Source organism: Ctenopharyngodon idella, chromosome 3, assembly GCF_019924925.1.
Source record: "Ctenopharyngodon idella isolate HZGC_01 chromosome 3, HZGC01, whole genome shotgun sequence".
Lineage (NCBI taxonomy): Eukaryota > Metazoa > Chordata > Actinopteri > Cypriniformes > Xenocyprididae > Ctenopharyngodon > Ctenopharyngodon idella.
The window spans coordinates 39100062-39125886 of record NC_067222.1 but is presented as its reverse complement, the minus strand read 5'-3'; the positions used below and the strand labels follow the sequence as shown (position 1 = coordinate 39125886).

The 25825-nt window shown below is 37.7% G+C and overlaps 1 protein-coding gene across 3 annotated transcripts in view; it reads right to left on the bottom strand.

Annotated features, from left to right (window-relative positions):
• Positions 1 to 1472: 1472 nt before the first annotated feature.
• The window catches only part of LOC127508633 (dedicator of cytokinesis protein 7-like), a 57277-nt gene continuing 32924 nt past the window's right edge, over positions 1473 to 25825 (bottom strand). For all 3 annotated transcript variants that reach the window (XM_051886753.1, XM_051886754.1, XM_051886755.1), the window contains 24 exons: positions 25557 to 25670; positions 25099 to 25269; positions 23379 to 23518; positions 20613 to 20782; positions 20275 to 20423; positions 18836 to 19018; positions 16438 to 16564; positions 16264 to 16348; positions 15972 to 16068; positions 15716 to 15850; positions 14535 to 14687; positions 14270 to 14428; positions 13428 to 13528; positions 13150 to 13342; positions 12231 to 12374; positions 11933 to 12064; positions 9116 to 9130; positions 8536 to 8661; positions 6847 to 6936; positions 6469 to 6705; positions 6246 to 6389; positions 6052 to 6158; positions 5084 to 5257; positions 1473 to 2766 (listed from right to left, as the gene is read on the bottom strand). In XM_051886753.1, coding sequence (XP_051742713.1) covers positions 2724 to 2766; positions 5084 to 5257; positions 6052 to 6158; positions 6246 to 6389; positions 6469 to 6705; positions 6847 to 6936; positions 8536 to 8661; positions 9116 to 9130; positions 11933 to 12064; positions 12231 to 12374; positions 13150 to 13342; positions 13428 to 13528; positions 14270 to 14428; positions 14535 to 14687; positions 15716 to 15850; positions 15972 to 16068; positions 16264 to 16348; positions 16438 to 16564; positions 18836 to 19018; positions 20275 to 20423; positions 20613 to 20782; positions 23379 to 23518; positions 25099 to 25269; positions 25557 to 25670 — 3189 coding nt within the window. In that variant the 3' untranslated portion in view covers positions 1473 to 2723. The remainder of the gene's footprint in view (positions 2767 to 5083; positions 5258 to 6051; positions 6159 to 6245; positions 6390 to 6468; positions 6706 to 6846; positions 6937 to 8535; positions 8662 to 9115; positions 9131 to 11932; positions 12065 to 12230; positions 12375 to 13149; positions 13343 to 13427; positions 13529 to 14269; positions 14429 to 14534; positions 14688 to 15715; positions 15851 to 15971; positions 16069 to 16263; positions 16349 to 16437; positions 16565 to 18835; positions 19019 to 20274; positions 20424 to 20612; positions 20783 to 23378; positions 23519 to 25098; positions 25270 to 25556; positions 25671 to 25825) is intronic.

Below are 25825 nucleotides of genomic sequence, written 5' to 3'. Positions count from 1 at the left end.
ATTTAACCCTCTATGGTACGCAATACATCAATGAGGATTTTTTTTTTCTTCCCTGCTTAAAACTGGACACTATAACAATGGCAACAAACATTTTCATTAAGTTTTAATTTATTTATTTTTTTTAAGTTCATTTAAAAGTCTCATTTTATTAAAACAAACTAAAATAGACTATGTTGCCTGGAGGCAACACCCTACCAAGGAGGGTTAAATAATATATTTTATTTGTGTATTGATTTTCAGCTGTTCTTTTTAATAGTCAACTTATTTCGGATAAGTCATGCTCGGTTAGTCTCAGCCTCAGATGTCACGCCCACGGACCGTTGGCTGAACGTCTATGGCTCACTTATCTGGAAACACTTCAGGATTTTCAAAGTCGTCATCTGGTTGGTTGAATTCGACAGGATGTCTGGAAGATGCGTGTCACGTTCTTTCACGGTCCGCTTTGAAACAAATATTGAAAAACGCCGTCGTGTTTACAACTTTGACAATGAACGCTTACCAGGATCAACTAAATGCTGGATTTTCAAAAGTATGAAATTTGCGGCTCCATTGTTGCAGTAAACTTGCATAATGTTCTTAAATGAATAATTTATTAGATGCACTGACAGATCGTTATTGTAGGGACATCGACTTTACATTTTCACGCCCCTAAACATGACGCGGAACAAAACGAACTGTGATTGGTTGTGTTACATGTCAGTCAAACGTCCTCTTGGTCCTTGGCTAATGAAAGCTGCGACAGAGTCCAGACCTTCTACCGTCAGTCTGAAGCTCTGGCTACGCAAGACTAATGCTCGGTAAACACTGTCACAGACATGAAGATATATCTTTAATTTCACCAAGATGATTGCAGTCAACATGTTTTCAGGTCTTTCATGTTTGATTTTGATGCGACATAAAGCGGTGATATCTAAGTGGCTGAGTGGTTTACTGACTTTTTAATTAGTCTTCTCATTGACGCCGTAATTTTGTTCATTCAGACTGATGCGCGAAATGCACACGTAAACAAGAGGCGGGATTTATCGCATCAACCAATCATATAAAATCAAAACCGATCATATCCAATCATAGCGCGATGGAGGCACTGCCTCCTCTCACGTGACTATCCCCCATTCATTCTCAATTACCCCCCACAAAACCCACCGCACGCTTTAGGGGCTCTGCTGATTCTCTATGAGCTCAAGGGAGGCATGAGAGACGCGGACTCCCGCTGTAACTTCACCTGCGGGTGTCGCTGTTGGACAGTGTTCATTTAGAAAAATGAGTGACTTGTGCACTTTATATTGTCACATTTTGTAATATATATATTTTTTTTTTGTAATATAAATTATTTTTTCATCTTAATTTTTTGAGGAGGTACTGCCTCCCTTGCCTCCTCGGAGGAAACGCCCCTGATTTATTATTTACATTTAATGTGTGTGTCTATATCTGTGTTAGTGTGCATCTAAAACATAAAAAAGCTGCTATAAAAATTAGGAGAAATTTCTTTTAATACAAAAAAGTAAAATTGGAAAAGAAAAAAAGAAGCATACAAATAAATAAAAAAAAACATTTTGGTAATTAAAAATACAGTATTTAGATCAGCAATTTGCACAGTATAGTGTCGAGACAGGCAGTAGAGGTCACACAAACAATAAAATAGTGCAAGATGGATATTACAGCAGTTCAACTATAGTAGAAAGGTGAAAGTATTGCTAGTTCAGAACAATATCTACATTCAAAAACCATTTCATCCAGTATTTTCACAAAATGGAAACATCTAAATCATTCTCCTTTTTCCAGTTTACATACTTGTGCATAACGTGGTCAGTATACATTACATTAATGTGCATTTACAATAACATGAACATTGAAATGCCTTCGTGTCTGAAAGTAGGATTCGGTGGAGCAGTGGCAGTCAAAATTCATAGCAGTCAGTGCAGAACTTTAGTGTGCTCTTTTGTTAGTGCGCTGTGGAACTTTTTCCACAGTTAATGACTATATTAATGTCTTATGCTTCCCTCCTCTTCTTCTGTTACCTAAAGGGACACGCATCCAGGGATCTCCACTATACATTCTACAGTCTTGAAACAAATCTAGCTTTTCTTTGCTTATCAACATCAGTGCTTGAGCCAACAGCAGAATTAGTTTTAAAAACAGTTGTGACAGACTGAACGCGTCTTCTCCGAGTGAGCTAGTCTCTGGGCTCAGCCTGTCAGTGGTTAGTCTTAGAAAAGACATAGAGATTTCACAAACGCTTTAATCCACTGAGTGCAAGCAGATAAATCAGACAGCACTACAAGGTTTATGTGGCAACACATTCACACACTCACAAACGCCTGGAAGGACTGTGGCTCATATAGTTGCCCTCTTTCTCACACTCACACAAGCGCACAAGATGAGAAAGACAGCACAAACAAACAAAAGGAGGAAGTGCAGAGGAGCATCTGAATGCCGTGTGGTGGTTGAAACCTAAAATTACCTCCGAAGTTGAGCAAGAAGCTAATTTTTCTCTACTGATGGCTACTTTGAGCAGTTATGCTGCTGTGCCCATGAAGATCATAATGACTCTGTTTACATCAGATAACCTCTCAGAGTAAACAGAGGAGAGAGGCTGGCTCAGGAGGGCTTGTGCCTGAGAGAGGAATGCGCAGTGTGTGTTAGTGTGCGGTTGGGGGGGTTAAATGATGGAGCGGCAGTTCACGTCTGGCTTTACATCCACCCGCGCTCAGCTCCGCCACACCTCAGCACTCCACCCGCCGAAAACTGGACCGACTGAGAGAATTCCTGTAAAGATGAGCAAGAACAGATCCATGATTTGAACAAATCCCCTCTGGGGAACTGATAGTTAGTGAACATTCACTACAGGAAATGTGGTTTGGATGAGGACAACCAAAAGACACTTAACAGAACTGCTTTTATTTTGATTTATTATACAATATATTAATTTACTGTTATTTTATTAGGGGTTCAAGCATGTAGCGCTGAAACCCTATTGTAATTGTTAAAATTTCCAAGGATGAGCATTCTCCACTAAAAGAGATCAAGCAGACCAAACCGTAAGTCGCAGAGACTTGAAACTTTGAGGGCTGGTAGTACTCACACTTTCTACAAAAGGGGTCTCCAAACTCAGTCCTGGAGGGCCACTGTCCTGCAGAGTTTAGCTCCAACCCCAATTAAACACACCTGAACCAGCTAATCATGGTCTAATTAGGAATGTTGAGGCAAGTTGGATCTACAATGGCCCTCCAGGACCAAGTCCGGAGACCCCTGGTATACAATGTCACCAAGGCTCACCCCGATCGGCCTGACGGGGGCGCTACAGTGGTTAAAAGTACAAAATGGATAACTCCTAAATTGTTACGGCCTAGGCTCAAGTGTATTATATCGTTGGAATTTTTCGATTTTTTTAAAAACGTATTTTTGTGAATTAGTCCTGGGTTTTTGGCCCAATCGGAACCAAACCAGTGCAGCAAGATTCTCTGGAGTGTTTTTGTCAATAATTGTCAAAAAAAAGTTGAAATTGCGATTCACGGTCGCTAAGGGTCGCCAAAACGTTCAAAGTGGGAGGAGCCACTTTTACTAAAATGGCTATAACTCATGAACAGAATGAGATATTTTCACCAAACTCAGCACACCTATGTAAGAGCTCATTCTGTGGTCGTGTGAAAAAGGAAGCGGTGACTGGCCACTTGGTGGCACTAAAAAAAAAAACATGAAAATGGCTATAACTACACCGTTAGTCTGACTGACTTGAAAATTGGCATGCAGTGTCTTTGTCCATGACTGTCTATGAGGACATTGACGTATCTCAAAAAACATGTCTGCCATCAGCCACTAAAGTTTGGGTAGCTATCAGACAAGGTTAACGGAGGCCAATCGGAATGAAACTTGCTGGGGCTGTTTGACTCACAGCCCTAGAGGCCTGTGAGAAATTCAAAAGAAATCGGCCACCGGGGGGGCGTCTTCGCATTTTCACGTGCGTAAAGGATTGGGTATTCGCACATCATCGTACCACATGGTAGAAATCCTCAATCTGAGCAACTTTGCCTCTAGGACTCCTGCTGTCCATCCAATTGTTTGTTAAATATTGTAGATCATTTCAAAAACCAACTCTGGTGAACTAGTCCAAGGTTTTTGGCTCAAATTCGATAACCGTTAATAAGCTATATAAATCATATATCTATTATGCTAAATTGCCAGTATTGGCTGTAACTGGTCCTTTTTACCTCTTTACGCATTTGCTTATAGGCCTTAAAGTGCTTGAACCCCGATAATTGCTGCTTGCAGCTATATTTATTATTAATTATGATAAATGTATTTAACTTATTATACACATTAATATTAATTTAATGAATGTAGATACAACTGTATATTAATACGTTCTCAACAAAAGGTGAACAAACACAAAAGTGCTTTTGTTTTATTTGATATTATTATACAATATTTGTATTATGTTATTTATGTTCACATTATTATGTTAATACTATTATTAATGTTCATATTTACATTACTGTCATTACATAATTTGAGGGTGAAAATAAAAATCCTCCAAAAATGACTGCAAACTGACATTCAGATCTGCCTCCATCTAGTTAACAGTGCCCAATTTCCTACGATCCAATCAATTACGGACAAAATCAAGTCCCGCCCGACATTTTTTCTCATTTAAGAAGCAGTTTCACTCGGATATACGTCACAATAGGGAAGAAAATACTATCACAACTTCCGTTTAATGCAGAATTTAATAGTATTTAACTATTTAACTACAAATATTAATAATTATGATATACATAATTTATTATAAATGTCATTAATATTATTATCTTTATATTAGTATACAGAGCGTGAACATGCCATTTATGGCTAAGATATTCATGTACACAAAAAAATGGAGTAAGAGTAAGAGTGATTGGCTGCTATATTGAGTCAGGGTGCACAGATTTTTAATTAGTCTGATGGGTTTAGTTTACAAGCAACCAGGCTGCGATGACCTGTTCTATTATTGTTCTATCATCGATTTCAGATAAAACCGCAAAATGTCACAATTGAGTGTACACACTTGAGGGGCTGGTGTTTGGGTGAGTGAGGAGTGTGGCGTTACCTCTGTGTTGGTGTGGTTGGCAGAGGCAGTGGTCTATAGAGCTGAGGGATTTTCCGGTTGATAAGGGGAAACAGAGCTTCTCTCAGTTTAGTGTAGTTCCGCTCCATCTCTCGGTGGTATTCCTTCTGATCTGAACCGATCAGAGACTTGTTCTTCCTCAGAGCATCCTCACACCTGAGTCAAAAATACTGCAAGTTAGTTGGTTAAACACAAGACCAGTCAGTCCAAGAACCAGGCTGTCCATTTTAATTTAATGAAATTCAGAAAATTATATTTTAGTATTAATTTCAAACACCGAATGACTCTGTACAGTATTCATTCAGAGCCTTGGGAAGATACCATGCGATTTGTGGTTTAGGACGGTAATTGTCAGCTTTGGCAGGTTGGAAATAGACTGTGGCCATGTCTAAGACCATAAACTAAGGCTAAATATGAATAGGAGTGTGAAACTTTGGGTTGACAGCATATCAATTTTGGATTCACTGAAAATTTTCTAAATTCAGAAAGATTCTGTTGGATTTGATACACTGAAAAGAAATTCGCTTCAGTAACATCTTTAAATTCTCTTAGACAAATCTCAAAATACGTCTCCTTAAGATGTATCTTAAGCAGGAAAAAGAAGCTTATTGTATCAAAAATAAGTTCTTGAAGAGACAAAAAAAAAAAAGAGTGAAAAAAACTCCTGCCTTATGTCACAAGTTGGTTGTAAACTAATTTATTTAAATGTGTACATATTTTTTAAATATTGTACTCTCCTTCAAATTACTTTTGCTGGTCAATAATTTCAAATGCTAAAAATAAATGAATTATGATTTGTTAAAATCATATATGAAGGTTGATGCAGTTGCATTGGCAGGATTTTTAATCGACGCATTAAGAAACAAATGAATCGCTATCTAAAGGTTTCCAATATTGCAAAAAAAGTGAGCATGCTTGTGTGCAAGAAAGTGTCATAAACGTCACTCCACCTTTTAGTGAAGTCTTTGAAGCAGAGGCGCAGTTTATTGTGATGGCGGAAGAGTTTGGGGTCCTCAGGAATTTCAGACAGGAAGACCTGAGCCACCTCCAGTGGACCCTGTGTGACAACATTTACAGGTTCACATCCACAAACAAGATGACATACTGGAAAACAACAACAAAATCTATCTATTCGAAAGGTTACCTGATTAACAGTGGTGCCAACACTACCCTGAAGCACCATCTGGAGCATCTTTGGGTCTGCAGGGTCCTGATGGGTGGCAAAGGCCAGTTCCTGTGTTTTCTTCTGCATATCCTCAATCGCCACCTCCATCGGCATCAGAATGATCTATAGCAAGGAGGAAATGTAGTTAGAAAAGTCTGTCTTGTAGCAGTTTACAAATCTTTAAAAGAAAAGCGTCCCACACCTCCTCTTTGTGGATGACATTGATGCGGGTCTTGATGTAGGGGAAGGCGTGGGAGGTAGTGAGGATGGTCTTGCGTTTGTACTGCTCATGCAGGTCACCGTGGGCCCGACCGTCCAGCGTGAACGGCGTACAGTACATGAATGTGCGCAGGTTATAGTTCTTGTCAAAGTATGTGATGCGCTCCTTCAGCTCGTAAGTGTCGAAGAAAGGTTCCACATATGTGATCTGAAGGAATGCCTGGGTAACAAACAGCACTGTTCAACATGGAGACCATATGTACAAAACTGCAGTTACAGTGGTCAAAAAGACCTATATATATATATATATATATATATATATATATAAGACATTCAGTCCTGCACTAGTGTCATTTCTAACCTTATTGGGGTCCAGTTTGGTCTTGTCAACAGGGTTGGAGTCCTTGATGATCACCACCACGTCATCACCAAATCGTTCAGAGTAAAATTCCTACAAAGAAAATCAATATATTCCTTACAAATAATCATATTAAAAGCATCATTTGAGATGCACAGGGGTGTATTCCAGAAAGCAGGTTTAGTTGGAAACTCAAGAGTTTGTTAACCCCAGAAAAGGGAAACTCAAGGTTTTCGGTTAGAATAAAAGACAAAACTAAACCTCTGGGTAAGTTACCATAATAACTTACTCTGTGAACCTGACCTGGTCAGGAGCAGGTTTTCTACGGTAAACCCAGGGTTACTTTCGGTCTCCTCCCCCTTTTTAAAGCGCAAGCAATGTTTAAATACTTCATTTATTCACGCTGCAAAAATGCTTTTCTTACTGAGTATTTTTTTCTTATTTCAAGTACAAATATCTAAAAATTCTTAAATCAAGATGCATTTTCTATATAAGAAAATGATATAAGGCTATGTTCACACTGCAGGTAAATGTGGCCCAAATCTGTTTTTTTTTTTGCCCACATGTGACTCATATCCGTTTTCCCCATGACAGTGTGAACAGTACAAACCACATGTAATCTGATCTTTTCAATTCCGATTTGTTCTGAAACCGAAAACTCAGTTTCCCATCTCAGGGTAAGTCAACTCAGAGTTCAAGTTTTAACTCAGAGTTTGTTGAACCTCCTTTCTGGAATACACCCCTGGACAACAAGGTAAACCAATTGGTGTGGACCACGGTCCTGCTCCTGACCTAAGATTTGCCCCTTCGTACTACAAATAATTTCTCATAAATTAATATAAATTGTAAATAGTGTGTTTTTTCTTCTTCTTTCAAAATGTAGAAAACTTTCAAACATAAAAACAGAGTAAACATTTTTAGAAATGATATAAAACAGCTGAACTTTTTCCATGTTAAGAAAAATGAATGTTTATAATTATATTGTAATTAAAATAAATAATAATTAATAAATTATTACACCATGGTCTGTCTGAATACTCGATTCTGATTGGCTGGAAAGTGTGCAATATAACAGTTTAATGCAAAGGGAGTTTCAAGTCAGTTTAATCACCGTTCTATATTAATGTGCTGTTTTTATTGAAGCACACACACACACACACACACACACACACACACACACATTACAGGTAACATCGCTGTTTTTGAAGTAATTGAACTCACAGCTTCATTAGTAGAGAGAGACATTGAACAGACGCAGATACGCATCTCTCATCTCTATAATTAATTCAAATAAATGCTATAATTCATTCATTCAAATGAATGCAATCTTACCGCACTACTTTATCTCTGTGTCTGATTTAAATCGGACAGAGTGCTAGATCTAATGAGTAGTAACTGATGAAAGTAACCGTTATTTTTACCCTTCCGGTCAAATATTATGCTGCAAACATCAATAACAGCTTTAAATTGTCAATGCTGGCAAATGGCCACGATATAAGCAGGATAATCCACTAGCTTCTTTGCCTCCACGTCGTGCATTAAAATCTTTTAATGTACAGCTAGCCGTGGATTATCCCTTACTTAAATTACTACTAATATGAGTAATATTAATAATTAATTATTAAAAATAATAAAATAAAAATATTGTTATTATTATCAACAAAGTTTCATTTCTCTAGACCAGAAACAAACCTCCAGTCTATGCGAGATCTCAGCCAGTTTGGTGATAGAAGGCTCTTTATAGACAAACTCCTGCTCATCCAGATCTCCAAAGCGGCATCCGTAGAAGCCAACACGGAAGTAGGTTCCAAACATCCTCTATGACCTGAACATTGAGGACAGGAACAATAGAGAGAGAGAAGAGCATTGCGTGTCACATAAAAGCCTAAATAACATCATTTTAATTTGCTTCAGACACATCATGCCTAAGGACACAACACTGATGGCATGGAGTCTGGATCTGAATGCGTACACTTGTGCCCTAGGACAGCACTGACTTGTGCCATTCTTGTGAAATGGCCTTACATAAGTGTGTCAGAGATGGTGAATCTTAGAGTGGGATGGAACGGCTTGAATTTTATGTTGGGTAACCAAGTTCATGTTCACTCACCAGGAAAACATCCAGACCACACAGGGGGAGACGGATGGAGAAATAAAAAGAGATAAAGACCAGAGACAGTTAGTTTCTGCGGAGGAGAAAATTCCTTCTAACATAAACTGCAACATATGGTACTGATAAATACAGGAGCACAGTGTGATCGATCAGCCTTACCTCCCATCCCGAGCTCTGTGTGCGGAAACAGCAGGAGACACATCATCACCGACAAGACAGAGAAGACATCAATCAAACAGCTAAACCACACACATTACAATAACAGAGAGCTTTACACAAGAGGTCAGCAATCAGTGTTTGTGGTCCAGATCTTGGCCCAAAGACTGGTTCCATCCAGAAAATAAATTATTTAAAATTCTCGTTATACAACTTTTAAAAGCTGTCACTTACAATTGTTAGTTTGATATGATAATGTTAAAGTATGATAAATTACTATTAATTACTAAAATAAAAAATGTAAACATACCTGCATAACATTCTAAACTGTAAAATGACCTTAAAAACAACTAGTTTACAGATGAGATAATAAATAATTGTATAAAAATAAGATGTATAAAATGATAAAACTCACATTTCAGCCTAATAAATGATTATGTATGCTTTATATAATTAGTCTGAACAAATACATCAGATGCTGATTCATGCAAATTCACTCTGACATTTGGTAGTTCTTATGAAAAAGCAGAAATACAGCCCTGGATTTGAATCACATGAATAGCCAAATTCAATATTAGAAAGGTGAATTTTGTCAAAAATGAAGTTTCTGCAGATATGACTGAATTAAAGGGTTAGTTCACACAAAAATGAAATTTCTGTCATTAATTACTCACCTTCATGTCGTTCCACACCCGTAAGAACTTCGTTCATCTTCGGAACACAAATTAAGATATTTTTGATGAAATCCAAGAGGTTTTTTATCCCCCAATGAAAGCAACACTCAGTATTTGCCGGCTCCTGCGTCAGCATCACACATGTACGTCGGGGGATACAAAACCTCTTGGACTTCATCAAAAATATCTTAATTTGTGTTCTGAAGATGAAAGAAGGTCTTACGGGTGTGGAACGACATGAGGGTGAGTAATTAATGACAGAATTTTCATTTTTGGGTGAACTAACCCTTTAATAATCGAATTAAAATGTATGATCCCATATGTAAAATCTGGTATACAGAATTTTCCCACCATCTGAGCAATTCAAGTTTCTGATAAGATCAGGACATCATGTGGATAATTTGATTAATCGAATTAAAATTACATAATGCATCAGCTCAATGATTACTCAGTGAGAAATTATTGAGAAAATACCAATTAAATTAGTATTATTTATTACCTCTTTTGTTTTTACAATATATAAACGATATCCAAGCTCTGTGTGTGCGTGTAATATGTTTTTATACGCCGATGATGACGCTTTATTAGTTTCTGAGAAGGAGACTAATAGAATTCAAGAAAAGTTAGGTGAGGAGCTTGTTAAGGTGAAGGATTGGCTGTCTGAAAATAAGCTTTTATTACATCTAGGTAAAACAGAATCTGTTCTTTTTGGGTCTAAATTTAATTTAAACAAGGTAGATGATTTGGCACTCAAAGTTGATGGATATGTACTAGCTAATAGAGCATCGGTAGAATTATCTGGGTTGTGTTCTGGACAACAATTTAAGTGGTGATATAAGTATGGCCTGGGAAGTTTTTGGAAAAGTTAATGCTAGAATCAAATTTATAGCTAGATGTGCTAGTTTTTTAGATGGAGAAAGCTTAAAGGCACTTGCCACAGGCCTAGTTCAATGTTATTTTGAATATGCGTGTTGTTCATGGATGACTGATTTATCCAGTATGTGGATGGTAAACTTTCAGCAGCTTGGTTGGCTACCAATTAAAAGAAGATTAGTATTTTAAAGTGATTAGTAAATTAAAAATGGTACATAAAATTATTAATAGAGCTCCAGAATATTTTAACTCTTATTTTTCTCGACACAGGCATTTTACCAAACAGAGTATTATGGATCTTAATCTATGTAGGTGTAAGACATTGTATGGTCAAAAGTCCTTTAAATATTCTGGTGCAAAGGAGTGGAATAAGCTGCCTTTGGATATTAAGGTACTAACAGACTGTAATGGTTTCAGTATAAGAGTGAAGAGACTCTTTTTATGTAGGATGTCTAATGGCGCTTTTCCCACTGTGTGGTACAACTCAACTCGGCATGGCTCGCTTTACTTTTGGTTTGCTTTTCCACTGCATTTTAGTACAGTTTCAAAGTGGATGGGATTATAGACTGATCGTTATAGTTGCACCGACTCTACTGCCGTGGATCCGCTCCTCGTCTACCAACAAGAGGAACGTCAGCACCTCGTCTACTGACCACGATACAGCCATTTATTTTTTCATGTTGAGTGAGATGGTCGTTTACAGCAAATTGTTTAAAAATGTCAAACAAATGATACTGCGCTGGCTGTTGCTGACTATTTAAATCTAGCGGGTTTGGCGTCTCGTGTTTCGAATCCAATGACGCTGGTAGTGAAGATTCTCTCTGACCAATCAGTGATTTTCTTTCTGTTTTTATGTTACTTTTTATATAAGTGGATATTTGTTTGTATGTAATTTGGGTGGAGATGCAAGCCAAATGAACCATCGTCACAAGTATGACGTTTTTAAAGCAAGGACAACGAAATAAATAAGTTAATGCAACTTTTATTGTGTTATCCTTGACATGCAAGTTGTAATGCAGTGTATTGCTACTTTTTGTGTAAAAAAAAACTCAACTCAACTCATTATTATTTACTACTGTGGTTCTATACTGGACAAAGCAGCAGATAATTTAACTATAAAGGACTTTATAGGATTTATTTACAAGAAATAACAGCTGCCTATTTATGAATGTACAATGAATATTACTGAAATAGCCATTCAACATATTGCCTCTTGAAACAGTGTAAGACTGTTTGGAACTTGTTGTAGACATGACTTCCTGTGTCAACAAACCTGATTGTATACTTTGTTGAAGGCGTCCTGCAGTTTGCCATGGACGGAGGCGAGCTTCTTAAAGTCTCTGTTGGCCTCGTGAATAGGACAGAGGATCTTATAAACCTCATTTATGGCCTCGTACATGGCAGCCTAGAGGAGAGACAGAAACTACAGTCAGCCTTCACTGCGCTAATATTTAATAATCCCACAAAAAATGTGTGGCGCTGACTTAGATACAAGTCTAAATCCCTTTGATTCCCTTGGATGCACACAGTTTCCATGACTGTGGGAGGAGTGATGTGACGTGAGCTCTCACCATGTTGAACGAGGCAGCTGCTTGCTCCAGAAGTCCCACGAGCCCAGACTCACTGAAGTACTTCCCTGAACAGATGCCCTCCTCTTCTGGGGACAGGATATCATCAGACACCGCCGACTCCTCCAGCACATTGGATGAAATACTCTGTGAAATGCAATTAAAGTGTCAAAGAGGCATTTTTTTTTTTTTCTTTAAATTTATTCCTCTCAATATATGAAACATTTTTATTAAATATAATTCATTTATAAAAAATTATTACAAAAAAATATATTTAAAAATAAATATGGTATTATTAGTAAAAATACTGCTGTAATATTATGATAGTAATTATACATTTTCATTAAAAGTAAAATTTTATTCATATTTAATTTTTTATTTGTGTGTAAACAAAACATTTTACTGTAAAATGCAAATGCAAGAATTAGCATCCCAATTAGTTCCCAATTAGTCAGTTAGTGCCTTTTTCAGTTGTTAATAGTTAATGGATGAAAAGTTCTACCAAATTAAACATTTTAGAGCAAACCGTGACTATAAAAATTTATATTTGCTAAAGAAATTAGATTTTTCAATGACCAGATTTCGTTAATTTTTTATGACATTTCCAGACCTGGAAAAGTAAAATTTCCTGATTTTTCCACATTTTTCATAACAGACCAGTGTTATTTTAGATTTTAGCATTATTAATATATACTATTGTAATATTTTTTATTATTTTAAATTTCTTTTTTTCATATTTTAGTTTGTTTTAGAAATTGTATGTGCTTTTGTCATTTTTAATAGGTTTTTTTTATATTTCTATACAGCTTTATTTTTATTTCAGTTTTAGTAATTTTAGTACTTCAATTTAAACGTACTTCAATTTACACACACACACACACCCACCCACACACACCCATTCACCCAGCCACACACCATTTACCTGGAAGGACACACAACCAATGGGGAGGTAGCGGCAATCTTCAAGCATGTTGAGGTATTCTGCCACCAGGGCGGCGCTATGCACCAGGCAGTGTGCTGCCTCCGCGTGGTTCCCTCTCTCCGAGTGTTTCCCTGCCATGTTCTGCAGCCAGGTGAGTCTCAGATCTGGAGAGTTCTGATAGCCCTTAGCAATCCTACATAAAGAGAAGAGACACCTTCACATTCAGCACAGGAGCCACATTAGACGTCTTTTGGGCTTTATGAAGAGAGAGCACTGACCTGTACATGAGGTCTAAGAGCATCTCTGGGTCCTGCTGGTGCTCCTTCATCTTCACAGTGTCAGTGAGAATCATGTGGAGGTTGAAGACGAGATCCTGTACCTACAGAGATGACAGCAGAACATTAGCAGGACATTAGTGACTCCCCTAGAAAGTGTATAAAAATATATCATTAAAGCCTGACATTTAAAATAATAATCATCAGACAAATCTTTTTTTTTTTTTTTTTTTTTTAATTGAATAGTTTATCCAAACTTTAAACAAAATTAAAATATATATATAAATCAAATGTCAAAAATCAATCAGATGACAGAAGGCATAGATTGCGTGCAACAGGTTTTTCAGCAAAGTTTAGATCATGTTTATAATTTAGAGGCCTTAGAAGTTCATGTATTAAATATGATACAGTATAGACCTTAGGTTAGACGCCATATCGAATTTAACACAGATGAAAACGAAGCTGTGATGGAAAATCTTGCAGTCTTTACAATGGCACACACTGTATAAAAGTCCTAGATCACGAAATTTTTATAATTCACAACTTTTAAGACTGTTTCATGGAGTTTTTGTCAACTAAAAGTTTTTTCGTAAATACATTTCGTCAGCTTAACTATTGGTATGTTGTTTGACAACTAGTACGATCCATTGAACATACTGTAATTCTAACCCTCACAGCCTTGTTTTCATTCCTGTTAAAAAATTAAACATGGCGCTGCCCTGACTAAGCTCTATAGGCTTTATAGGGTTAAAGGGCACAGTAGTGATGGCTTTTGGGTTGACATCCCCTGTGGGATTCGAACCAACAACCTTTTAGCTACCAGCCCAGATCCAAGAGTTTGATACCTGCTCGGGGAAGGGGGAATCTCTGAGCTCCAGGTCATCCTCGGCATACGTGAGAATAGTTTTCAAAGAGCGCCGCAAATGCTCTTCGTTGAAGGTCTGAGAGGTTCCCACGAGTGAAGACAGAGACATGGTGACCTGCATCTTCACACGGGCAAAATTCTACAGATCGGGGGGAAAGACACGGGAGTTGGTTTATCACGTTTCTCCTGTTTATATAAGAAAAGCTGAATCAAGCATCCGAGTTTAATGTGACATTATGCCTTACGTTGCCAATCTCAAAGTTCTGTCTCATGAGCAGGTAGAGGGAGGCGCTGGCGTGGCTGCGTACAGAGCTCACGCTGCTGCTGCAGTGACGCAGTAACCGCAAACACAGATCTGCACAGAGCTCAGTGTCCTCCTCAAACAACATCTCTGGGAACTACAGAAACACATGCAAAGCTTAGCTTTTTCCACAATTTCCTTTGTGATCTATGTAAAATAACAGGTCATATGTATACAGAGCTGACCTGAACTACTAAGAAAAGTCTTAAAGTCTCAAGTTAGTTTTATTTCATGAAAATGATTTAAGACACACATGAACAGCATTTATTAAAATATCTCTGATTGTGTTCATCAGAAAGAAGAAAGTCATATACACCTAAGATGGCTTGAGGGTGAGTAAACCTTGGGGTAATTTTAAAGTGAACTAATCCTTTAAAAATAAAAAAGACATTAATACTACTATAACCAGCAGATGGCAGCAAAGGAGCATTTATTGGCTCATATTAGCCATTTCCTGTAATAGTTTTTCACTCAGTTTCGCTTTTTGAATAAATTTTAAACATTATAAAATCACTAGGTTTACAAATACATTACATCAAGGTGAAGTACTCACAAAATCTCATGAAAAACAATAACTTTTTCTTGTGAATGAATAACACAAAAAGCAAGCACCGCGCTTCTCCCTTTGTGATCACAGAAGCTGTCAGTCAGTGCAGCGCAAGCTTAATGATTTTGGCAAACTTGTGAAACTCACATTTTATTCAATGAATCTAACTAAAATGCACAATAAATCTTTAATTTACAGTGTGTTGATGAAAGTGTAAAAACTGAAGGTTGAATTGAATTTTTACAAGGAAGAAGACTTAGACACGTCTTTTTTTAATGTCGTCTTACATTTGAATAACTAATTTAACACGAGGCCTGACTATTTAAGTGACTATATTCTGATTATAAAATAAGTATTACAGTATTGATGCTGTTAAAGCTACCTCAGGACATTGAAGATACCGACACACCAACAAGTGACATTTCACCGGAAGATTTCCAGCTGGTTTACATGATTGCGGAAGTTCTTAAGAACGTTCCGTGCATATGGTCAATTCCCCTGGTGCAGGATGGGTTTTGCACCAATGTTCAATACTCAGGGTTTAGTGTTATCCATCACCACTAACACCAGACACAAACCTTATAGACCAAAGCTCTCTGTGTGCTGAAGCAGTGCTGCAGGAAGAGGGCGCTCTGGTTTCCTGCCATACTGTGGAGAAGGGCTCTCAGCACACCACCTAACACACTCTCCTTTAGCTCTGACATCACCACCGTCTGATGCAAACACACACACACAAACACTTTTAAACTACCGTATAAGAAAAAGACACATATGTTGCAACACATGATATTTGTAGTAACTGCACTCAAATGCGAGCAACAATGTCTCCTTTACTTTGACGATGATCTCCAGTGTGTCCAGGGCTATGAGAGCAGCTTCTGTTGCCAAGTTTCCATCCACTACCGACTCCTGCTCCACCTCTGCCTTGGTTCTGCATAGAGACAGTGTTTACAGTAAGCTATTCATAGTGCCCATCTGACACACACACACAACTGTACGTGTACCCTGTGATTATGTCCTTCATTAAGTCGACGGACAGTTAGAGCAACGGCATTCAGACGTCCAATGAAACTAAACAGCAATGGAAAGATATTCAAATAGCGAGAGAAGGGGAAAAAAGACACACTTGTCCACTCTGTCTGCGTTCTGTCTCCAGTGAGTGACGTTTTTCCTCCAGCGGACATTCTCCTGACCTCCGTAAGGACTCCGCTCTGAGGAACGCACAGGATCAGTAATGAATAACAAATTCAATGCTTCAACATTCACTTCGGCACAAATACCAACAGAGCATCTGTCGCACCTCTGCAGCGGCGGACCATCTCCTGTCTTGCTCCGATGGTCCCGAGTATGGCCTCCTCCAGACGGGCCTTCATGTCCTGAGACTTTTTAAAGGTCAGACTGTTGATCCTCTCCAGGGTCTTCTTCCCCTGAGAAGAGGCACAATGAACCGCATGGTCAAAACATATTAACATCAAAAACCAAAATCTACAGTATAAAGTCAATATTCCTGTGGTTTAACAGAGAATAACTTTCCAAAACAGTTATTTTTGTGAATTTTAAAAGGACCATGTCATATTTATAACTTATTAATTTTCTCTCTGTGGTCAACTTACAATAATAATAAAGTTTTTGCACCACAAATTGTTTTTCCTGATCATTTTCCAACTAAACAGGATGTTTAGACATATTTTTAAACTAGCCCATCCTCAATAACAGCCTCTTTGTAAATCCGTACACTGTGGCAGAATCATTTAAAAAAAAAAAAAAAAAAAAAAAAAAAATAATCCACGCAGAAAGGTTCCACTCAAACAACGATCGCAATGAGAACATTACATTTGCATTTTTAATGTATTCTCTATAATATATAAAACATTATTTTTTTTACATAAATAATATGTTTTCAAATAAATGTATTACTCCCCGGACCAAGAAAAAAAACAAACAAACAAACAAACAAAAAAAAAAAAAAAAAAAAAAAAGGTTAGGGAAGATATGAAAAGTGGCAGGTGCTATGTAGCCAGAAGCAGCACAATGTTTGACTTTCTCACATTTTACTCTTACTGTTTCTTTGGTATTTAGACAAAACAGTAACAATCCTACTTCCTCCTCATTACCTCACTTTGACTGGACAGGCCATGTTTCTAAACACCAAATGGTCATTATTGAGACTAGGGATGTGCCAGAAGCCGAATACCTTATTCGGAAAGGCACGGAAAACGAATAACACATTCTACGGAGCCCCTAAAGGGACATGGTTAGGCTTGCTGCCATAGTTGGTTACATTACATTGCTTGCCCACCGTGGCACCGCCCCCACTAGGGCTGGGACAATACATCGATTCTCGATTCACGAAACAATGATTCTGGATCGATTCTGATATTTTCCGAATGTATCGCGAATCAATTCTGAGCTAAGTTTTAACAGTAGATGGCGCTCTAGGCTAGTTTTTAACTGCACACTCAAATGCTTATGAAGAAGAGAGCTGGAGAGTGCTCATGCGTTCGGCTGAGTCATGTAAGTGGTTAAATACACTTGAACCTCAGCTCAGAATGCTTTTATGTTGCGAGATTTATGTAAACACAGCCCACTGCGAACACCCTTGTAATTCGCTTCAACCTTTTCGAACTTTATGATTGATAATTTTAGGTTTAAGTGGTATGTGTAAAGGAACTGGAAGCAAGCAGAGTACGGGTATTTCTAAATCACGCAGTGTCATCTGCTGTTAAAAACTAAACTCAGAATCGATTCAAGAGAGAATCGCGATACATTCAGAAAATATCAGAATCGATCCAGAATCATTGTATCACAGAACAAGGACCGACGTATTGTCCCAGCCCTAGCCCCCACTGTTGGTTTTTCTATTTTATAGAAATAAAAACCATTTAGTTTAGTTGGACAATGCACGCTACAATTATAAACTGAAAGCGTCTGCTCTGCTCTATACAGCACGAGCTGCAGAGTCACAGCAGGAGTCAGATTTCACTTGTGACGAGAGTAAGGAGAGATGACTGACAAGACGATGGTGGAGGATTTTGGTGCGCAACAGATCATAAGCGTCATTGACAAATATCTTGTAAAATGTGCGGTCAGTACCGCTGCTCCCTATACACAGAGCACGTGTGATCGCAAAATTCGAAAGCGAAAGTAAAAAGCGTGTCCGCATTCAAAAGTGATTTCAATACCCCGCAAATTGATAGAGGCTCCCTGATGCCCGCGAATTATATACAATATAATTATCCAACTATATAATTGCTAGAGAACGCAAAAGCATTGAATATATATATATATATTTTTTTTTTCCAATCACCATGTCCCTTTAGGGGCTCCGTAGAATGTGTTATTTCCTTTCTGAATTTGGTATTCAGCTTCGGGCACATCCCTAATTGAGACGTGTAAATGTGGATGGGCATTTTAAGTAAGCTGGCAACATTTAAAATGAGCCTAGTTTGAATAAACTGTCTTTTTGGACAAGAGAGGACGTTTTGAGTTCTGAAATATGCAGCATCATCTTAGTTCAATGAACTCTGAACTCTTATTTTAAAAGATATTATGTAAAATTACTGTCATTAAATTATAGCAATATTGTACATGTCTCATTTGGCATCATTAAATATTATAAATGTATTTATATACACTGACATTGACAAATCCATATTGATCCACTTAATTAAAAAGACGAGAGGGGAATGTGGATGTACCTTGTATTCGAAACAGGACAGACAGAGATGAAGAAGATCAAGCAAGCGGTTGATCTGTGGCACAGACAGGTCTGACACCCATCGCTCCAACAGTCCTGCGTCTGCATTTTTCAACACCCATAGGAAACACACCAGCAGTGTCCTGCTGCACTCTGCAGAGAGGGCGCTACACTGACGGCCCGCCTGACGAGGAAACAAACAAAAACACATTTACACTACACAAAGAAAAACACAACAAAGCCGGGCCTGATTAGACATCACATCCAGCAGCCTGTTTGGGACATGCATATACAGAGGATGTCCTTACACACCCAAATGTATAATAAACACTCAGACACACATGATGCTCATTTCCTCAGACATACGCGATCCATTAATATTCACTAATGGACAGGAAACCATGTAAAATGAAAGAGTAAATAGTTCCCCGTCTCGTGGAGGAGAGCGGTACTGCAGCAGACAGAATGAGCAGGAGAGTATGTGAAGGGCTCCTCTAGTGGTGAAATTAAGACACTGCAGCTGTGACCTCGTTCAGTTGAGTGTGAGGGAAAATTCCAGAAGACCATGAACTATCACAAGTAATTCTATTTATGCGGTTTGCCTTTTCTATTTTTTCCACTAGAGCAGCAGCATGGAAAAAAGATGTGGACTAAAAAAAAAAAAAAAAAAAAAAAAACTGTCTGTGCATAAATATAGCTTATTTCTGAAAAAAAAAAAAAAAGAAAAAAAAAAAAAAGAGATATTTTGTTATTTTTGGGGTGTTTTGATAAAAAAAAAAGATGCTGCAGGTCAGAACCGAGTGAACTGAAAAATACATATTACTGTTCAAAATGTTTGGGGTCAGTAACTTTTTTGTTTTTAATTAATTTATACTTTTATAAATTATTTACTTACTTTTAATTTAATTTCTTAATACTTTTATAAAGTATTAAGAAATTAATACTTTTAATCAGCAAGGACACATTAAATTGATCAAAAGTGACATTATTATGTCACAAAACATTTATATTTCAAATAGACGCTGTTCTTTTGATCAAATAAACAAAAAATTAAAATAAAAAATTCCACAAAAATATTAAGCAGCACATCTGTTTTCAACATTGATAATCATAAAAAATGTTTCTTGATCATCAAATCATCATATCAGAATGATTTCTGAAGGATCATGTGACACTGAAGACTGGAGTAATGATGCTGAAAATTCAGATTTAACATTTTAATATATATAAAATAGAAAACACTTTTTTATTGTAATAATATTTCACAATATTTCAGTTTTACTGTATTTTTGATCAAATAAATGCAGCCTTTTGAGCATAAAAGACTTCTTTCAAAATCACTGCAAAATTCTGAACAGTAGTGTATGTTCACAATCTTCATTCATATTCATAACATGATTTATTAATTCATAACATGATTTATAGAGAGCGGGTACTCACCACTGATGGCAGAGTGAAAGGGTTGGCTTTGGAATGGGGGAGTGGTGAGCCAGCTATCGCCATGGCAACAGACTGGCTGATGGTGCCGTTGTCTGGGTCGTTATCGTCGACGAGCGCCGAGGCGTGACGTACACGCTGTGGGGACATGTCTGGGACACACAAAGGTGGAGAGATACAGATCTCGGCTGAAATGGGACTTTTGTTCAGTTTTTAATAACTCCCCAGAGCTCTGACCTTTGAAAAACTATTCAAGTCATAAACAAAGTGTTCATATAAATAACCCAAGAGATAAGCAGTCTGCTCTATTGTTGGAGCTCGGTCCAAAGGGCTTCACTAACCGGTGAAGTCGTGGAGAAGGGGCAGTGTCTCCATGACGATGGGGATGAGTGGCAGGTAGAGCTGGGCGATGTGCGAGCGGACCTGGGGGTCTGTGTAGCGGGGGTCCGCGTCGTGACTGCACAGCAGAGAATGCAGCGCACTAATGGCCTTCTTGTGTAGGAAGAACACACTGAGAACGAGAGAGAGAGGTGTGAGCTGTGTGATTCCAGGTGTTAGAGGCCTATTTATAAGTGTCTTGAAAACAGGTCAAAAACAGTTATTTTATTTTTTGTATTTTCTGTGCTCATTTAAGGGCGAAATATGAAACTAGATGAATTCAAACATGGTAAAACATGCTAATACTTGTAAAAAACCATTTGTTCCATAGCTTGTGCTTTGTTTCTTTTTTAGTGCATGCTTGACTGTTCACTTGAATCATTGACTGACAAAACTGAAGCAATAAAAGTCATCAGTGCATTTCTTTTAAGGCTAGAATACACTGCAAGCTTATAAATGAACAGATTTAAAACACTAGGCATCCCTAAACAGGACTGAGGATCACACACAACCAGACTTTCAAGTCATTCTGAATACTTCAAACTGCAAAAACATGCGTGACAAATGAAAACAATTGCTGCGTCTGAAATTGCATACCGTCTGAGTAGGTACTACATTTGAATTTGAACTTGAATTCGACATTCTACATGGTAAGAATTTAGGTAGTATGAATGAAATTCGGACATACTACATCCACTATATTGTTACTGTCATGTGACCTACCAGCATCAGTTGCGTCGCTTTACTACCATTAATAAATCCTCTCTCGTGGCCTCATGGGATAGTAAAGTGTCCATCGAATGCACACTTAAGATTCTCTTAAGTAGTATTACGTCATCCGGGTACTTCTCGCTCTACTGTTTTTCGAATTCTATGTATTCGGACATACTACTCTGTTGGCGTACTGTTTTTCACATACTATATAGTAGGGAAGTATTTGATTTCAGAAGCAGCGAATAAAGCAATAATCCCTGTGAAGCCGTGGTTTACAGTGAATTTATAACAGCTAAGGGGCGTTGTTAGGCACGACGCGGAGCCCCTTAGCTGTTATAAATTCACTGTAAACCACGGCTTCACAGGGCTTACTGCTTTTATAAAATGGTTACCACATAATACAAATATTAAAGCCAAAAAATACGTATCAATGCAACTTTCATTAAGTAAGATCATTAAAAGGCTTCCTTTCGCTGGAAAAAATAGTCCCTGACCATGAACAGCAACAGAAGTTACATTTATTATGCCATTAGATGGCAGCAAAGATTGTCTTTATGAGGGAGTCACTCAGTCGCAAAGACTTTTATATTGAAACTTGTTGTGAATACGGAACAAGACGCAAATGACAAATGCTTTGACTAGCGCTGTCAGTGTTAGCTGGGCACGGGAGAACCCATTAAATGTTAAAAGGACAAGATCGCAGCGGACATTTAAATGGATTTTTTTATTGTGAACACAGGACTGACCTGAAGGAAAATGCTAAATCTGAATGCAGGTAATACACTCGGCCACTCGATATCTCTCTCACAATACTCTTCTACATAACGCAGTAAGCTTCAGTGAACAAAATCAATAGAGAACAAACATATGTTTACGTTGCTAAGAGTGGATGCTAAGACAGATGCAGCAACATACACACTCTGTGGCGCAGCGATACTTATGTAATGTGGTCAGCTGTATGTTTTCAGGAATTTTACAACGGCTTCGAACGCGGCTCAACTAATCAGAATCAAGGGCTGGAACTATCTGTTTTATAATATGTTTTCTAAAATCGGCTCAAATTATCAAACATGTTTGATGTCCTCCAGCTAGATGGAACTATAGTATGAATGTGATGCCCATCATACACTACATGATTTTCTGTGATATTGGTCAACTCCTACTGCAGACTATGGCCATGTCCGAAATCGCCCCCTATTAACCTTAAAAAGGGCACTATTTGAGGGGACAGCCATTTGTAGTGGTGCACAAAACCAAAGTGGATGTTATCAAGTGCACTCATTTAATCCCACAATGCAACACAATAATGAGTGTACAACTGATGTACACTTAACAGCTAGAGAATACCATCATATCCATCATCCATTTTCCAAACAGCTGGTCCAATGTGGCTACAGCGTAATATTGTACAGGTGTAAATTCATTTTTAATTGATTATTAAATCGTTTAATTAAGGTTTATACATACTAGTTTCCATGACAGAGTTTAAGACAAATCTTTTCATTACTACTGCAGCTGCTAGTTTGTTAAGCTGCAAATGATTATTAAACAGCAAGCACAATCTATGCAAAAGCGGCAGCCCTTTCGGCGCACTCAGTGTCCACATTCACTCACTCGTTTTCATTCACTCCCTCAAGTGAACTATATTAGTGGACTAATGCAGGAAATAGTGAATGAGGGTATAAAGGGCGATTATGGACACAGCCTATGACTTTCGAATACTAGCACTGACTCCTCCAGTCTGCAAAATGAGGTAAAAGTCATGTAGTGTATTCTAGCCTTTAGCTACGGTATCGAAATTGGCAATGCAAACTTTGAAATTTCACCAGTATTAGTAAAGATCTTTTTTTAAATTGGGGTATTGTTGCAAGAAATTTTTGTTTAATTGTGCATATTATAAATCAAACATTTTTAGCCTATTTTTATTGACCGTAAGATGAAAGAAATCAGTTATTGACATGAAAATGTCTAAATTTGTATCCCTAGTGAAATACTTGTGTAGGAACGTTTCTCACCCCTCTCCGTCTGGCTCAAGGATGAGTGACAGTTCAGCCAACAGAAGGCCAGATAGAAAATGCTGCTGGCGGAACGGCACCGACAGTTCGAACATGCTGACCACACCCTGATCCTGAACATGACAGGAGAACGCTGAGCTCTGCAAGAGAAGACACAGAAAATGTCTGCTTCAGTACTGCCATACTATAGTGAAGTGCAGTTTATTTCCTAAGGGAACTCATTTGACCGTGTCCAGCTTGATATCATGTGGCAGACAGCAACATAACATCATCATGACAGGATTTATACTCCACATAGTGAGAAACACTCCACCACACAACAATTACAAACAAATCAGGAAACTCTACAGCACTGACACTACATTTCTGAGGATTATGTGAATGTGGTCAGTTTATATAAACATTTATAGAGAAGCACTCTCCCTAATCCACACAAGAGAACATGAACACCCAGTTCTTGAGAAAGGAACTAAACAAAAATTTAATTATAGCCAGATCCCACAAAACTGAACTTGTCAAGCTTAAGGAGTGAAGCAAATCTGCCTGCTGAGTCTAATAACATCCATTACACTTCATCATCTCTTATAATCAGTCAGAGATGAAGAATTAAAGGAATGCTCTGGGAAAGGGAAAGGGGAGAGAAAAAAAAAAAAAAAAAAAACCAACAGCATTTGTGGTATAATCTCAGTTACCACTGGAAAATTATTGCAGCTCATCTATCTTCATAATTTCGTTTATTAAAAAAATCTAAATTGTGATTACAGTAATGCACTTAAGATTTAAGTAAACATAGTACAAATGTTAAAAGCAGAAATGCGCAGCCTATATTTTTGTTAAAGTACTAAAACGTACACTACCGTTCAAAAGTTTGGGGTCAGTAAGATTGTTTTTATACTTTTATCCAGCAAGGACATATTAAATTGAACAAAAGTGACAGTACAGACATTCATAATGTTACAAAATCTATTTTTATTTTTTTATTTATTTTTTTTAAATGCTGCTCCTTTCATCAAAGAATCATGAACAAAATTATCATAGTTTCACAATAATATTAAGCAGCACAACTGTTTTCATTGATAATAATGATAAATGTTTCTTCAGCATCAAATCATCATATTAGAATGATTTCTGAAGGATCATGTGACACTGAAGACTGGAGTGATGATGCTGAAAATACAGCTTTGATCACAGGAATAAATTGCATTTTAAAATATTACATTAGAAAACAGTTATTTTAAATTGTAATAATATTTCACAATATTACTGTATTTACTGCATCTTTGATCAAATAAATGAAGCCTTAATGAGCAAAAGAAACTTCTATAAAAACATTTTAAAAATCATACCGACCCCTTTTGAATGGTAGAGTATAACTCTGGAAAAAAAAGTGAAAAAAAAACAAAAAACAAAAAAAAAACACTGCTTTACAGATAGTTATATAATTTCCCTGTCTGATACACTTCCGTGTATTGTGCGAATGAATTCTGTGGTCAGGACATAAAAGACTGCATATAAAAACATCTACATAGAAACTGCACCGTATGCAGAAAGCGCTGCACAATTACGATAACAGCAATTTCTGTTTTTTTTCAAAAAGCAAAGTGACGAGTCAAGCTATTTTCTGTGGTAACTGACAGCTTGACTTATACCTAGAACAGAAAGTGAACACTGAGCCAGTGTGAAAGAGCGCCCTCAAAACTGTGTTAGAGTGTGCATGTACCTGAGAGGTGGTGGAGGATGTGGAGGGCGAGGGGGACGCGGGGGGACTGAGGGTGGCACAGGGCAGGTTCAAGGTGACGTAGTGCTCATGACTGCAGATGATCCGAATGAAGTCCATCCTCAGCGCTGTCAGAGAGCTGGGGTTCTGAGCTGTGTGGAGCTTATTATTAATCTGCAGACACAAATACACCAAACTGTCATCTGAAAGAGTTCTGGGGCAAATTCATGAACAGCTGCGCCACATTCGCATGTAGTGTTTTATGTCTTGTTCACTAAACAGCCAGCAATACATTTAAACCAGGCATTATGTGTGCTAGTACAAACATTTAAATTCATTCTTTTCAGTGCAAATACACATTTTTATGTAAATAAGGCTTTTTTATAGATGAGTCTTGTTCATAAAATTCAGCAATATTTGTCTAACCCAGTGAGCCCATGCTTGTGTGTTTGTGCACGTACCTGTTTATAATATGAGCGGATGAGGTTGAAAACAAAGCCTCTGTCCATGAGAGACAGCAGGTCATTGAGGAAAAAGGCCAAGCTGCTGTTTAACCTCTCCACAAGCTCGACATCCTGAAACACACAGATATAGGCTCAGAGAGAGATAAGCATGCTTCCTGTTGATTCGTGACAAAAGTAAACAGTCATAAAACAGAGTAGAAACCATCATAAAGTCTCAAACTTCCTCTTATCTACATAAGGTCTGTGTTCCTCCAGCAGTAAAATGA